Source organism: Suncus etruscus, chromosome 15 (assembly GCF_024139225.1).
Source record: "Suncus etruscus isolate mSunEtr1 chromosome 15, mSunEtr1.pri.cur, whole genome shotgun sequence".
Classification (NCBI taxonomy): Eukaryota; Metazoa; Chordata; class Mammalia; order Eulipotyphla; family Soricidae; genus Suncus; species Suncus etruscus.
In genome coordinates, this window is record NC_064862.1 from 42,962,726 (window position 1) to 42,980,412 (window position 17,687).

At 35.6% G+C, this 17,687-nt stretch overlaps 1 protein-coding gene across 1 annotated transcript in view; it reads right to left on the reverse strand.

Annotated features, from left to right (window-relative positions):
• Nucleotides 1-10,734: 10,734 nt before the first annotated feature.
• KCNK1 (potassium two pore domain channel subfamily K member 1) overlaps nt 10,735-17,687 on the reverse strand; it is a 65,107-nt gene continuing 58,154 nt past the window's right edge. Inside the window, exons 2-3 of the mRNA XM_049789011.1 lie at nt 15,503-15,898; nt 10,735-11,550 (exon numbers count right to left, since the gene is read on the reverse strand). Of these exons, the coding sequence (XP_049644968.1) occupies nt 11,291-11,550; nt 15,503-15,898 (656 nt within the window). The 3' untranslated portion in view covers nt 10,735-11,290. The remainder of the gene's footprint in view (nt 11,551-15,502; nt 15,899-17,687) is intronic.

A 17,687-nucleotide genomic window follows, 5' to 3' on the forward strand; every position in this document is an offset into this window, starting at 1 on the left:
AGCAATAATGGAATTTTTTTCTATGCCTACAGTTTACATAAACTCTATGATTCAACATTGTAAAATACCAACAATCCCTGTCTCTTGGCATTGGCTAATATGATTCTTACAAATATATATTTGTTTTTTTTATTTGTTGTTGTTGTTTGGATCATACTCAGCAGTACTTAGGGCTGGCTCTTGATTCTGTTCTCAGATATCATTACTAGCAGTGCTCAGGAGATTATATGGGTTAGATAATGGGAATTAAACCTAGGTCAGCTGCAATATGTATGTCACCCACTGCACTATATCTCTTGCCCTATTTTTATTTGTTTTATTTTTAATTTTCTTGGTTTGGGGGAGCCATATTCAGTGGCATGCAGGGTTTCCCCTGGGCTCTGTACTCAGGAATCACTTCCAGCAGGGCTCTAGGGACCATATGTGTGCCAAGAATTGAACCCAGGTTAGGTGTGTTCAAGGCAAATGTCTCAACCTACTACTGTGCTCTCTCCAGGCCTAGTTTTAATATAGAGTCCCCTCTTCTTCAGGAGAGCTCAGGGAACCAGGAATTACTTCTGGCAATTATCAGTTCAGTATGTGTGCCTGACAGTTCTGCACTCAGAGTTTGCAATGTAGTGTTGCTTGTGACCTGTTTTGCCTGGGGTCAAACCAGCTAGGTACCTGGCAGTGCTACAAGAGCCATGCGGTATTGGGAATTGAATTCGGGACCTCGAGTTTAAGCCATGTGTTCTACCTCTTGAGTCATAGCCAGATCACAAATAAATACATTATAAAATGGAAAACATAGAAATGTTAGAATCCATATTCTAATCCTACAATTATATCAGTAACCAAAGCTAGCCTTTAAAAAGTGCTGAACTTGTCTTCTTTAGCTCATTTAGTGTCTCACTATTTTCATAGTCATAATTAAGTACTGTTTAATGCTTCTTACATCTATCAGCAACAATTTATCATATCTAACTAAAATTATTTTAGTTAAGAAAGAGGCTAGAGAAGAGAAAAAGGCAGATATAATTAGGAGGGTAGAAATAATCATAGGAAGGAATAATTTTCTATTAGAAAAAAAGAGATACCAAAAATACCTCCAGATATTTTAATCAAAAGTCATTTCATACATTTAATAAGGTAGTTACAGAATTGCTAAGAGAACTCTCAAAGTAATACTTCAAAAAGTTACTAAGTTGGGGCTGGAGCTATAGTACACTTAAAGTGTACTTTGACAGTGTAGTGTGCTTGCCTTGCATGCAGCCAAACCAAGCGTGTTCCTCGAGATCACATATGATCGATCCCCTGAGCATCACCTAGAGTAATTTCTGAGTGCAGAGCCAGGAGTAATCCCTGAGTACCACCAGATGTGGCCGTAAAACAAAAGTAAAAAGAAAAATTAGAATTAGTTAAGTTAAAGTCTTAAGTAGTGTTAGGATAAAAAACAAACAAGCAAACTTACCTTGGCTGTAACTTGTCTGGGATCCAAAACCTCAGACCAAAGCTGCTGTCTCCAAGTTACTTGGGGCTTCCAGGGATACAATGGTCAAATGTATGCCTCTAGCACTACTATGCAATTTCTGTTGAACTTTGCCAAATATACTTAGAGGAAGTTATAAATGCTTGTAAGAAATCAATTTCCCTGAATCTTTATTAAAATATTTTTGCTTTTGCAAAAATTTTCTAAGACATTTCTAGTTACTTTATGAATTTAAAAGTCTAATGTTGGGCTGGAGCTATAGCAAAGTGGGAGCAGCCTATTTTTGATCTGTGGCATCTTATATGGTCAACTGAGCCTTCCAAGAGTGATTTCTGAGTGCAGAGCCAGAAGTAAACCCTGAACACAGCAATAGGTGGCCCAAAAGCCAAAAGAAAAAAAATTGGTGATGGGAACGTTGAACTGGTGATGGGTGGTGGTCTTCATATAACTGAAACCCAAACACAATCATGTATGTAATCAAGGTGTTTAAATAAAATATAAAAAAGGTCAGTGTTATATAACATCCAGAAACATCCATAATAGGGTTATCAACCTTAAAATATTACTTTTTTGTTTGTTTGTTTGTTTGTTTACTTGTTTGGGGCCATGACCAGTGGATCTCAGGGTTACTCCTGGCTGTTTTCAAAAATCAAGTGGCAAATGGGAGAACCATATTAAATGCTGCAAAATGACCCCTCATCAGCCTCATGCAAGGCAAACATGCTGTGCTATTGCTCCACCCCTAGAACATTACTTTTTAAAACAGTTTTTGAAGGATATCAAAGAACGCCTTCAAGTGAAGAACCATTTAATTAAAATCACATTGAGATTTAAAATTTAAAAAACGTTGAAGAATTAGAATAAGGAAACATGCTAGGAAATGTAACCTATATCGCAACTTAGTTTGACTAATTTTTATTTATTTAAATTATTTATGTTACTTATCAACATTATTTTCTTCACATAATCATTTATATCAAAACTAGGAAGAATGTTACTATTAAAAATACTACTTTTTCCAAAATACTGTTGTTTCATTAAAATACATCATTTTTGGGATGTTTCCAATAACTTGTTTGTACGCAGCTGACAAGGTAACTCTTTTAGGATTAAAAAAAAAAACGAGCTATCTCAAGCTGTGTTTTAATATAAAAATTCCAGAAAAGATTTTCCCCCATGAATAATGGAGAAAATTTCAGGAACTTGTTGCTCAGAGGAGAGTCTGGATGGAATATGCAAACCAAGCCTTCCACAATAGAAGCATGTGTTGGATTAACCGGTCTTCTGGCATGGTAGCTGGCTCATCATCCTTGGGAAATGGGGGACTCTTTGGATTAGTGCCAGTAATAAACAATAAATTATCAGCTCTGAAAGTTCTTAAGATCGAGAATTCTTCACCACTGGGAACTCACTCACCCCTCCACTGAAATAAAAGCTAGTATTGGAAAAGGATTAGACTAATAGAATTCCAGTTGATTGTACTCAGGACAAGTGAGCCCTGAAATGTGACAATAATTGCAGCAAATAAAAAAAGGAAGCAAGTGGATCTTGAAGTAACAGTAAAATGAAAGTTAGAAAAATATTGTGCAAGACCCATTCACTCATAAAATCTCTCATTTAATAGTTATTTTTTTCTTATTTGAGAACCACATCCAGCAGTGATCAGGAGTTTCTCCCAACTCTATGTTTAGGAAACACTCCAGCAAAGCTCAGAAGGGGATATATAGTGTGGAAAGTGGAACCCAGCTCAACTATGTGCAAAACAAATATACTACCCACTATAATATAGCTCCAGCCAAATTTCTCACTAGTAATTTTTAAATTTTCACAATTTAGTAGGTACTGTGTTAAGCATGAGATGCAAAACTTGATAAATAGAAATATAATTGAAGAATGTAAATGTCATCTTGTCCCACAGAAATCTCTTATCATCCAGTATGCTCTCTCTCTACTCCACAATAATATGGAAGAATAAACAAAAGAAAAAATATGAATAATATTTTCTTTGGAACACCAAACATTAAGGAGCTTAGAGAATAATACCAAGATTCCCTCAGATTATTCTAAGTTTATAAGAACTCTTTACAGATATAACTTTAAAAAAATAATTTACTTAATTAAGCACGAAGATTTCAAACATGTTCGTAGTTGGATTTTAGTAAGAAAATGTACAACCTCCTTCACCAGTGCAACTTTCCCACCACCAATGCCCCCCATTTCCCTCCTTCCCCACTCCCTGACTTTCTTTGGGACAACAGGTATTCTATTTCTTTCTCTCACTATCAGTCATGGTAGTTGTTAGTGTAGTTATTTTTCTAAACAGCACTCACCAATCTTTGTGGTAAGCTTCATATCCTGGGCTGGTCTTTTCAGCCCTAATTTCTATTGTCTCTGGGTATTAATACCATACTTTCTTTTATTTTTTTAAATACCACTATAAGTCAGACTATTCTGTGTATACCTCTTCTCCAATGACTCAACTCAGCATAATAGTCTTCTTGTCCATCCATGTATAGGAAAATTTCATGACTTTATTTTTACTGACAGAGGTGTAGTATTCCATTTTGTAGATGTACCATAGCTTCTTTGGCCAGTCATCAGTTGTTAGGTACCTGGGTTATTTGCATATTCTAGATATTGTAAACAGAGCTTCAGTGAACATAGGAGTGTAGAGGGCATTTTTTTGTTTCTAGTGTCTATTCTAGGAGTGGTATTGCTGGATCTATTCTAGAAGTGGTATTGTGTGCTCAAATTTCCAGTTATGTTTAGAAATCTCCATATTGTTTTCCATAAAGGTTGGATTAGATGACATTCCCACAATTATTGAATAAAAGTTCCTTTCTCCTTGTATTCATGCCAGCACTAATTGTTATTGAAGTTTGTGATGTGTGCCAGTCTCTGGAGCTTGAGGTGATACCTCATTGTTATTTGATTTGCAGTTCCCTGATAATTAGTGACTGAGAGGATTATTTCATTGGCCCTTTGGCCATCTGCATTTCTTCTTTGAATAAATTTCTGTTTATTTCTTTTCTAAATTTTGATTTTTTTGTTTGTTTTTGGTTTTGGGTCACACCCGGCAGTGCTCAGAGGTTACTCCTGGCTCCAGGCTCAGAAATCAATCCTCGCATGCTCAGGGGACCATATGGGACACCAGGATTTGAACCAATGGCCTTCTGCATGAAAGGCAAATGCCTTACCTCCATGCTATCTCTCTGGCCCCAATTTTGATGTTTTTAATTTTTTTTCTTATTAAGCTTTGTAGTACCTGTTTATCTTAGAATTAACCATTTATCTGATGGGTTTTGGGTGAATAGTTTCTCCTATTCTGCGGATAACCTTTATATTCTACTCACAGTTTCCTTTGAGGTGCAGAAACTTCTCAATTTAATGTAATTCCTTTTGTTTATCTCTGCTTCCACTTGTTTGGACAGTAGTGTTTCCTCCTTGAAGATGCCCTTTGTCTCAACATCATGGATTGCTTTGCCTACATTTTCTTCTATATGCCTTATCATTTCAGATATGATATCAAGGATATATATATATGTGGCATTTTTCAAAGAAGTGGATCAAACACTCCTGAAATTCCTTTGGAACAATAATTGCCCATAAATAGCTAAAGCAGGGGCCAGAGAGATAGCATGGAGGTAAGGCATTTGCCTTACATGCAGAAGGACAGTGGTTCGAATCCTGGCATCTCATATGGTCCCCTGAGCCTGCAAGGAGCGATTTCTGAGTGTAGAGCCAGGAGTAACCCCTGAGCACCACTGGGTGTGACTCAAAACAAACAAAATAACTAAAGTAACCCTAAAAGGAAGATGGGAAGCATCACTTTCCCCAACTTTATATTGTATTACAAAACAATAGTTATTAAAACAGCGTGGTATGAGAATAAAGGCATACAGTTAGATCAATGGAATAGACTTGAGTATTCAGAAAATGACCCCAGACATACAATCAGTAATCTTTATAAAGGAGCAGGAAATGCAAAACGGAGCAAGGAAAGTCTCTTCAATCAGTGGTGGTGTGATAACAGGTCAGCCACATGCAAAAAAAAAAAAACAAACAAAAAATAAACAGCAAACTCAGATCTCTATCTAATACTATGCACAAAGGTCACATCAAAATGGGTTACAGATATAACTTTGGTGTAGGATGAATTATAGAGGAGTGGGCCAGCAAACCAAAGAAACAAATAGGTCTGCTCTAAATTGTTATAATTAATTTAGTATACCATCAGTGTAACCAGTATAACTATGCAGCCAGAAAAACAATTCCTAACTTTGAACTCTGAAATTAAAAAAAAATGTTTTGCTGATTTTGGGCCATACCAATGTGCTGTTCAGGGCTTATTTCAGGCTCCATCTCAGTGATCATTTCCGGCAGGACTTGAGGGAATATATATGGTTCCACGGCTCAAAGCAGGACTAGCTGCATGCAAGACAAGCATTTAACCCTGTACTCTATCTTTGACCAAAAAAGTAAATAGTTTTTAAAAAAAATACTGGTATTATAATGTAAAACTTGCTTTGCCAGAAAACCTGTCTATCAAGTTTTTTAAAACTCTGTTTACTTGGCAGGAAATATTAAGACTCTGAATCACAGAAGTGTTTGTATGAACCTCAGCAGCACCAATCTCCTCTAATCATATTCATATGATGAGGCAGGAGAAGGCTCAGGTATATCTGCTATGCAGGATATCACAGATATCCTGTGCAGGATTTTGCAATACTAGAAGAATCTCAACTTGATGTTCTTTTGCTTTCATTGGCAAGCTAGTACATCTTTATCTCTTTTTTTTTTTTTAAGGGGGATGGAGTGGACAATGAGAGGAGAAATGGGGCCAAAGATATAGCACAGCGATAGGGCACTTGCCTTGCAAGCAGCTGATTCAGGATGGATGGTGGTTCAAATCCTGGCATCCCAAATGGTTCCTGTGCCTGAAAGGAGCACTTTCTAAGTGCAGAGCCAGGAGTAACCCCTGAGCCCTGCCGGGTGTGACCCCCAAAAAATAATAGGAGAAATGCTAGGAGGAGAAAGAAAAAAAGAAAGTTGGGAAGAGAAGCAGAGGAGAAAAGTGTGTGGGGGAGAGAGAAAACATTTGGTCTGCATGTAAATAAATACTCTCTGAAAAGAAAAGAGCTTCTAAGATCCTAGCTGGTTTTGTTGTTTTTATTTGTTCATGTTTTTTTCTTTAATACTTTATATATTAAATAAATACATGATTACATTTACAATACATGATTGTTTGAAATACTGTATACCATTAACATACCACATTAACTCATAGTATTCAATGGCAACTTTAATAAAGTGAATAAACCATTTAAGATAGTAACACATTTTAAATAAATGGTTAAAAATCCTGAATCCTTATACTTCAAAACCCCTGATTATAAGAATTCAGGATTTATAAACATTTATTTACATGACTTTACTGCCTTAAATGGGTTTTCACTTACTTAAATGTGGACATTCTCCAAGATAGACTACATCATATGCAGTAATGCCAAACATACTTTCACAAATTCAAGAGTATAGAAATAATATCAGGGGCAGGGTAGGTGGCGCTGGAGGTAAGGTGTCTGCCTTGCAAGCGCTAGCCAAGGAAGGACCACGGTTCGATCCCCCGGTGTCCCATATGGTCCCCCCAAGCCAGGGGCGATTTCTGAGCACATAGCCAGGAGTAACCCCTGAGCGTCAAACGGGTGTGGCCCAAAAACCAAAAAAAATAAATAAATAAAAATAAAAAAAATAAATAAATAATATCAACTGGGCCCGGAGAGATAGCACAGCGGCGTTTGCCTTGCAAGCAGCCGATCCAGGACCAAAGTGGTTGGTTCGAATCCCGGTGTCCCATATGGTCCCCCGTGCCTGCCAGGAGCTATTTCTGATTAGACAGCCAGGAGTAACCCCTGAGCATCGCCGGGTGTGGCCCCCCCAAACAAAACCCAAAAAATAAATAAATAAATAAATAATATCAACTATCTTCTCAAACAAATGATGCACTGAAATATATAAGTCAATTACAAAAAGGAATGGAGAAGCAATTGTAACACCTGGAAATAAAATAATTCATTTCTGAATAACTAGTGGATCAGAAATGATATCAAAGAGAAAATTGAATAATTCATGGGAAAATGTGCCATTGAATACTGTGGGTTAAATAGTTCAGTGGCATACAGTTCAGTTCAGCCACCTACCTCTTTAGCTCAGCTGCGACTTGTGAATTGAGCTGAAGCACCGCCCCCTCCAGAGACGGCAGAAGATGACTGGATACTACGTGCATTTGATTCCGTGCACGCACACCAAATCAAATAGCCTGTATGACCCGAGTTTATAAGCTGAGTTCGGGTTTTTTGACACAAATTTTATATACTCAGCTTATACTTGAGTATATACATTATATTGTGTAGTTTTCCTATGACAATGGGTATTTGATTTATATGTGACCTCTGAGTGTGATATTTGGAGTTGGTTTTGTTATCACAAATGTTGCAAGTTCTTTTGTGTCTGAATGTTTTTAGCACTCCCTCCCATATTGATGAGAAGTTTGCAAGGTATTGGATTCTAGATTGAAATTTTCTTTCATTAAGTACTTTGAACATGGGCCCGGAGAGATAGCTCAGCCGTGTTTGCCTTGCAAGCAGCCGATCCAGGACCAAAGGTGGTTGGTTCGAATCCCGGTGTCCCATATGGTCCCCCGTGCCTGCCAGGAGCTATTTCTGAGCAGACAGCCAGGAGTAACCCCTGAGCACCGCCGGGTATGACCCAAAAAACAAACAAACAAAAAAAAGTACTTTGAACATGTCATTATACTCTTTTCTTACCTGGAGCATTTCATATGGGATATTTGGTTTAATTCTTATGTTCTTTCCTTCATACTTAAGGGTTTTTTTTCTCCCTTACTGCTTCAAAGAGTCCATCTCTCTTTTTTTTTTTTTTTTTTTTTGCCATTTGGATTACTATATATCTAGGTGTTGATCTGTTATGGTTATTTTGTTTGGCTCTTTTTGCCTCTTAGATTTGTACAGCCACCACTTTCCAAAGAGTGGAAAGTTATCTGCTATTATCTCTCCCACTATTCTTCTTCCTCTTTTCTTTTTTTCTACCCTCTGTTATGTCTATAATTCAGAGATTATTACTTTTTGGGGGGGGGGGTTGGGCCACACCCAGTGACACTCGGGTTACTCCTTGCTCAGGGGACCATATGGGACATCGGGGGATTGAACCACAGTCTATCCTAGGTCAGCTGTTTGCAAGGCAAAGCCCTATCACTATGCCACCACTCTGACTCTGAGACTGTGCTGCCCTACCTCAAACTTCCATGGCTAGTTCAGTTTATTCTTCTCTCAGGACTGCAAGACAACCTCTGTCCATTGGTCAATGACAAAAAGTAAATCCTGGGATGACATTCTTTCTTACATGTCTTAATAGATAAGTTATAGGAGACAAACCTTTTCTAATATTTACCTTGCCCTTTACATCAAAGACAACAAATACAATTTATAGTACATTGGAGTCTAGTGTATTCTCTTCAGATTCGAACACACTTTGAAAACTACGTTCCAATATTATTATTTATTAATAACTTCTGACTCAGAATCTTCCATTTATGTTCTTCCTTGTGTTCTATATATGGTTGACACCTCTCTTATGGTCAACCATGACCAGCACAGCAGCCATTATTTCCTTCATTCAGTGAATTATAACAAAAGTCTGATAGAGGGTTTTTTTTTTTTTAGTTTTTATTTTATCAGCATCTCTGTGCCATAAAAAAGCATTATGATCACTGCATACTTTTCAGGCATGATCTAGTCCATGATACAAGGAGTCGGTATTTCACTCTTTACTTAATCAAACGCTACACTGCATGAGAGCAATCTTCCACTTTGGAGACATGATTGACCAGGACAAAACAACTCAGATTTGGAAAATCTGAATGTCATAGAAACTAAACACTGGAAAGGATCTTCTGCTGACTGCTTATGATAAAGAATGACAGAGATTATTGAGTTGAGTAAATTCCTTCTAGTAGTTGTATGACCCTTGAGACATGATGCAGATTTTATAAAATTCTGTTATAAATTGGGAAACATGGTTTCAAGGTGATTAGTGAGTAGGATAGTGATAAAACTTGTATATATTTAGGGGAGCATGTAATATAGCAGGTTCAGGGATTACAAAGTGAATTACCCAAGTTCTGATTAGTTCCGATTAACCAGCTCATCAAAGACATGCTTTATAGCAACACCTTAATCATCACCTGGAGTTAAAGGGTCACTGAGCATAAATTCTCATGTAGTCTTTCTAAATATTTGAAGTTACTATTAATGTCCTCTATATGCCATATAATTATTGCCTTCGGGGTTTTGATAAAGAAATTTATATATATATAAATTATAATAAAATATTTTCCTGGAGTCAGAGAGATAGCATGGAGGTAGGGCATTTGCCTTGCATGCAGAAGGATGGTGGTTCAAATCCTGGCATCCTATATGGTCCCCCAAGCCTACCAGGAGTGATTTCTGAGCTGAGAGCCAGGAGTAGCCCCTGAGCACTGCTGGGTGTGACCCAAAAACCAAAAATAAAATAAAATAATAAAATATTTTCTTGATAGATTAGCAGGGGTTTCAAACTCAATTTACCTGGGGGCCGCAGGAGGCAAAGTCGGGGTGACCTTTGAGTGCTAAGTCAGAAGTAAGCCTTGAACATTGGGGGGGGGTGTGTGTGACCCAAACAACTAAAACAAAACAAAAAAAAGATTCCTCTAGGGCAGGGCCACAAAATGTTGTACGGAGGGCCGTTTGCTGCCCGCGGGCCGCGAGTTTGAGACCCCTGGATTAAAGCATGCAATTACAACCAGTTTTGATATTTTTTATTTCAGCTTATAAATGTAAACTTAGATTAATTTGACAGAATAGGTTCATTTGGGGATTCTAGGTTTATATTCTGTGCTTTAGTATTGAGTAGCTGCACATTAAATTCCATTTTCAAAACAAAATGTCATAATCTTGTTTACAAGTCATTTTGCATTATTTGTTCTCCTCCAGAGGAATACCTACACAGTTTAGACTTCCTATATCATACAATTGTAATTGGGTAGAAAAATTATTGTAGAATACTATAGTACTTACTATTCCCCTTATTTTATTGAAGCAATTGTTGATTATTTAATATAAATAGAAATAAAAAGGAAAAGCTATTTACAATCTTGGATTAAGAGTATGCTGGAATTTGGTGAACTAAACCAGTGGCTTTCAACTTCTAAATCTATAGACAAGCACTGGTCCATGGACTGGTAGTTGAAAACCACTGACCTAAAACTTATGTACAGAATACAAACGTATTTAAATTTTATATGTACATAGTTAATGGTTTTCAATTTATTATAAATAGCACTTTTAACTTAGATTCTACAAAAATAATAATTGTTTCTGGGCACATGCAAACCATCCACATAAACTTATTTATAAAACTATTTCTATGCCTTTAATTTTTTGTCTTTTAAATATAAATGGTGCTATTTAGCCATCAACTAGATATGTAAGTGCAAATCCCCAAAATACCTGGTTAAAAGTATAAAATTCTACCCATAGGAGCACTTTACTTCAAGTATATTTCATCTATTAGTGATGTCTAAATAATATTGTCACAGATATAGCCCATTTGCCAGATATTAAATAGTTCCTTTGTTCTTTTGTTTCAAATCTTGCAAGCAGTACATAGTTGTTAAAATATCATCTTGGGTTTTTAAATTCCATCAAAATGAAGTTTCTTTCTCATTATTCTGACCCTGGGCACACTAAAACAATGCAGCAAAGCTCAATGATTTACGGATCCATCAGAGCCCTCTGATGATGAAGGGGCCACAAAAGGCTCATCCTGTTTCTGATCCTCCTTCATGCCAGCTGCTTGGTCTGTGATGGAGGAGAAGGAAAGTTGGTCATTCTCCATAATATGCACTTGGTCCTCATCCTTGTCTTTCTTCACATAGAACATTTTTCTGAATTTTTTCAGCTCATGGAGTTCACAGAAAGTTTCCAGAACAACCAACATGGCAATAAGACCAAGCAGCAAATAACCTGTGTGAGATAAATGACATTGTGCATTGGAGTCTGGTTACAGATGAATCAAAAGTCTGATCAATACATTCATGACCAATTTTCTGATTGCTCTAATGGTTTGGTCTACCATGGCTCAAAGAACATAGGTTGGGCCTGGAGAGATAGCACAGCGGTGTTTGCCTTGCAAGCAGCCGAGCCAGGACCAAAGGTGGTTGGTTCGAGTCCCGGTGTCCCATATGGTCCCCCATGCCTGCCAGGAGCTATTTCTGAGCAGACAGCCAGGAGTAACCCCTGAGCACAGCCGGGTGTAGCCCAAAAACCAAAAAAAAAAAAAAAAAAAAAAAAAAAAAAAGAACATAGGTTATTCAAAAATAACAGCGTAATTTTTTTATCAAAAAAAATTTAAGTTAGGGACCCTCTAGGTTATATTTTTTTAAATTTTCTTTCTCCTGCAGCTTGTTATTTGCATGTTACTTATACATATTATTTGCACACAATAAAATACATCTACTGTATGTTCTTTTCATATTGTAGATTTTTGTGTATTGATTTTGTAGCTTACTACTTTACTGTGCTGGTTTATTCTTTCTAAAATGTTTTTTAATGGAAAGTATTCAAGTCTTATAGATACTTGTCATGTTTCAAGGTATTATTTTTTGTTGATTTTAGTGATTTTTGCACAAGATTCTGATTAACTCTATCCATTTTTCCACCAAAACGAAGACAATATATTGATTCAGGTAATATGCTATTCTTTAAAATCTGTGATAGAAAAATGATAATTATTTAAAATGTTTTCAGAAAATAAAGTTTATCATAGAAAACATTGGGAAAATGAACATAAAAGCACTAAAAAAAAACTCAATGTCTTTGCTAAATAGCAAAACTTTTGATGAAGAGTTTTATAAAACAATAAACTAGCAAAACTAGGATTAAGCATACAGGAAATGAGACTGATTAACTAGAGTGAAAAGGGACCAAGTTCTAGAATGACTGGAGTTTGACTATTTAGTTTTGATATTAATATGGTATATTTTAGAACTTGCTATGATATTATTATACTAATTGAAACAAACTCCTTTTGCATTATTTTCCATTATTTAAACTCAGTGCTGACAAAAATTTATGAATTTTTACGTAAATGTTGTTTGATATGATAAATTAAAGGTATTCATTTGATTCACTCAGTACATGAATTATATAGATGACCTTAAAAACCATTAATTATAATGTAACAGAAGTTAAAATGTTCTGATTGGTTCTAGTAGTACACAAAAATCTCAGGAAATTAAGCTGTTAAGCAAAATTTACAAAATAACAAAAAGGCAGAATTAATAAATATAATTAAAAAGATATACTCAGTTTCTTTAAATCATAAAAATTACAATAAAGAACTAACATTTATTTAATACATGAAATAAAAGCAAAGATCATGTTTCATTGTCCTATCAAATATATAAAACATATTTATATATTGCTACTATATATCCCATAAAAGTGCTAAAATCGGGGCCCGGAGAGATAGCACAGCGGCGTTTGCCTTGCAAGCAGCCAATCCAGAACCAAAAGTGGTTGGTTCAAATCCTGGTATCCCGTATGGTCCCCCGTGCCTGCTGCCAGGAGCTATTTCTGAGCAGACAACCAGGAGTAACCCCTGAGCACTGCCGGGTGTGGCTCAAACACCAAAAAAAAAGAAAAAAAAAAAAAAGAAAGTGCTAAAATCAAAACTTAGAGAAGTCTGAAGATAGTATAAATATGTAATGTCATTTGCAAAGCATTGGGTCAGTAGCTCTATGACTTATAAAAGAGTATATTCCCTTTAACTTCTTGAAAATATAGGAAAAGAAAGTGTAAGTGAACAAAAATCATTTTACTGAAGCTTTTTTTAATAATAATGCCCTTAAATTGGAAGGAATATAAATGTTTAACAGTATAAGCATAATTTGATTGTAGTATATCTACCTGGTTTATAAACATTAAATATTTTTATGGTAATCATAATAAATATAAAAATATTCTGGTAACTATTTGGCAAACAATTATTGACTTTGCTTGTTAGTCATAGCTATGTAAACAGTGAAGCTGTGTGAACTGTATGAACTTTGTCTTGGGTGGAGTCTATGATTTCATAGGAATGTTTGAATGTCCATAGTTCAACCATGCATTTTACCAGACTAAGACCATAAAACAGATGTTGGAAAGTGAATTTGATGCTTAAATATCTATGATTATTTTCCTAGCAGACTAGACATAATAAATCCTTGAAAAAATTTCTGAAGGCAGGCATAAAAGATATACACGTTACAATAAAAGTCATATGTCTTAAAAAGATAGGAAAGACACAAAAATAAAGCTTCCTGATAAATGGTCTAATTAGTTTTTCATACTAAATTATATTTTTAGAGACTATAGAAAAATTAACAATTAGTCATCTAATTTTATTGCCATTATTCTCACAAAGTTCTAAAAATGTTAACTTCTTCAAAAATGAATAAGATAGACAAATCAAATAAACAACAATTTCAAGATTTTTTTTTTTGGTAACTGAAGAACATAATAGATGCTAATGGGTTAAAATTAGCTCTATATTTTCTTTAGTTTAAAATATAATCTATTTTTATCAATTGGGGAGACTGCTCACAGGAGATACCACATGAATCTAGAGTGACTCCCTAAGCACTGCATAGATAAATAATATAAATTAAGGTATATAACTTACTCATATGTGGTATATAAATAAAGCTAGAAATAAATATTATCCAGTGAAAATCCTTGAATTTTGAAAATAAAACTAAGTTTACTAACTCAGGGTTGAGAAGAACTTGGACAGGGAGACAAAATACTGAAATAGTGATCTTTGGCTCACTGGTGCTAATAGCGTATACACAAAAGCATTTTGGTCTCACTCGTCTATGGGTTTTAAGAAAAATGCAAGACATTCTTGCAATAATAACTTTCAGACACAAAAGAAAAGAGCTGGAAGTTATAGCTCACCTCATGAAGCTCACCACAAACAGGGATGAGTTTAGTTAGAGAAATAACTACATTTTGAACTATCCTAATAATGAGAATGTACGAGGGAAATAGAAAGCCTGTCTAGAGGACAGGCGGGGGTTGGGTGGGGAGGAGGGAGATTTGGGACATTGGTGATGGGAATGTTGCACTGGTGATGGGTGGTGTTCTTTACATGACTGAAACCCAAACACAATCATGTATGTAATAAAGTTGTTTAAATTAAAAAAAAGAAATCAAGATAACTATTTTAGAAGGATTTGACCCTAGTTCCTTATGAAAATATGAACTATATTTTAAATGTATTGATATGCAACCTTAAAGAAGCCAAAGAATAAATATTTTTCACATAAAAAATAAAGAGCGTTTGTACAAAAAAAAACATTATTTTTACTATGTTAAATAACAAAATATTAATCAAAAGTACTAGTAAAGTAACTAATTTTTAAATAAATTTTCTAATCAAGTACATATTTTGTGATGTGTTTTTATACTTTATTTTTTATTGTATTGGGTTTTTTTTGGGGGGGCACATCCTGCATTGCTCAGGGGTTACTCCTGACTCTACACTCAGAAAATGCTCCTGTCACACTCGGGTAACCATATGGTATGCTGGGGATCGAACCCGCATCCGTCCTGGGTTAGTTGCATGCAAGGCAAATGCCCTACTACAGTGCTACCATTCGGGCTCCCTGTGTTTTTATACTTTATAATGCCCCTACATTATTATTAAATTTATTAGTAATGGTAAGGTGACTGGGAAAAAGAATTCTTGACAATAATATTTTTGCATAAGGAATTTTAAAGAGAAGTCTAATGAAATAGTTAACAGACAGCAAACTAAAAGCATATCAATCAAAAAAGCAACCAGGACTTTTATAAATAAATATTCATTAGCAGAGATAGGATTTGGAATGGAAAAACAGAAACTAAGAAAATTGTGAAACTCAATACTTACATGTGATCCCAATTTTATAGAGCTCTCTGAATTTCTGATTGTAGCCTTCTCCAGGAACATAATCCCCTAGTCCAATGGTACTCAGAGAAATGAAACAAAAATAAAATGATTCAAGGAAGTTCCAATCATCCTCCAGGACGGAGAATATGGCCGCTGGGATGAAAAAGAAGCAGGACACTGTTATAAACCCAAGCAGAACAGCATGTACGATGGCCACCATCTGCTTGGAGAAGCCCCATCGGAGGTGAAAGTAGAGGACAGGTCTTCGAGTGATGTGGATGGTAACACGCTGGACCACCGCTGTCAAGAACAGGAGGGTGAATGGAATGCCAATTACTGAGTAGATGATGCAGAAGGCCTTGCCTCCATCTGATAAGGGCACAGTGTGACCATAACCTGCAAGAAGAAAGGGAAAAATAAAGTGATAAGGAAAAGAGGTACAGGGCACCTTTAAAAATAACCTATGTTTGTCTTCCACCTCTCTTCCCATAAAACCCAGGCTTTAGGTATGATACATTTTTTATGTTTTGAGGTCAAACCAGTGATGCCTAGCAGCCACTCCTAACAATGCCCATGACCTTATGATGCTGAGGATGGGATCAGTAAGCCACAAGCAAGGTGAGTGGTCTTATCCCCTATTATCTCTTTGGTTTCAATTGTCCTAAAATTCTACAGTGGATGTCATACATTCAGGATATCCTCTAGCTGTTTCCAATATATCTGAATCATATCTTGAGGAGCTAATGACACAACCCCTATTCATCCAAGAAAACGTATCATAAGAGACATATTTTAACAGGCTAAGGTACACCCCACTCCCTGCAAGAATTGTCATTATTTACATATTCACACCCCAACAATTCACAGTGCATTTTCATAAGAATTATCAACATCAGGGCCAAAGAGATAGCATAGCGGTAAGGCATTTGCCTTGCACACAGCTATTCCAGGACAGATGGTGGTTCAAATCTCAGCATCCCATATGATCACAGGAAACAAACTGGGCACATAAAATGCATGTGTGTTAACCATTGCACAATCTCTCTAGTCCCTCATAGATGTCTGTCTTTTCACAAGCTTCTGTATATTTTACAAGCTGTGGTCACCAAATCAAACTCTACTTGATAAAGCTAAAATTATAAAATAAATAATTATATTAAATTAATATTTTCAAATTATTATATTTTCCAATATTCCCTGTTAACTGGTGTTTATGTGGTTGACAGCTCAATTTTTCTGGCCTACCTATCTTACTTTTGCCAGTGTTAGCATGGCACACACAGTTGTTCAGTTGTATTTAGTTAACTAACTTAAGAAAATAATGTATACTTAATAATGTTTAATTAAAATTAAAGTTACATAATGCTAGTAAACAATATATACTATGCACAGTAAATAGTCAGTGGTATATTTTTGGCTAAACATTATGGGAAAGATAATAATGATCAAACTGAGAAAATGCCAGTTTGTTTAATGGTAGCATTTACAAAACACTTATTCAATGTCCTTGTTAGGCTATTAGAGACAGAAAAAGCTAGCACATGATTTACTTTCTAATATGAATTAATACTAAATTTTCCACATTCAAAATAAAGCTTATGCAGAATTCCATCAGTCATACTTATTGTGGTTGTTACAGAAAGGATTAGTCAGGTAAGGAATTCAGGCTTAAGATTTGCTTGTCTGAATAATTATAGTGGCCAATGAAGCACAAGGGTTGCCCCTAGATTACTGCAACTGATCCTGGTGACTAGGCAGGTATGGAGACTAGACTACTAGACTGTGGTTTGGATATTGAAAACTCAATACAGGGATGTTTGGAGCTATGGTCTCTGGGTTGGTTAATTTGTAAAGAAAAGGCAAACTCAGGGGAATCTATTTTATCCTGGGAAATTCTGAGAAAGACTATTCCTCCAAGATCACCAAGGCTCTGAAATATCAAAAGCATCAAAAAACCAACAAAACAAAGCAAAGAATAATTTGTTGTGGGATTTGTTTAATTTTGCTTTCTTTTGGTTAAAGGTATAGACATATAGACAATACCTATAGAATCAATGTGACAATGGGTACTATCTATGTTTTCCTCAGTAAAATCTATAAACTCAAGTTTGGTAATGAGGTATTTAACAAATTTTAATTAACTTATATCCATGGTATAAAAAGGTTTTGAGTTCATTTTTTAAAA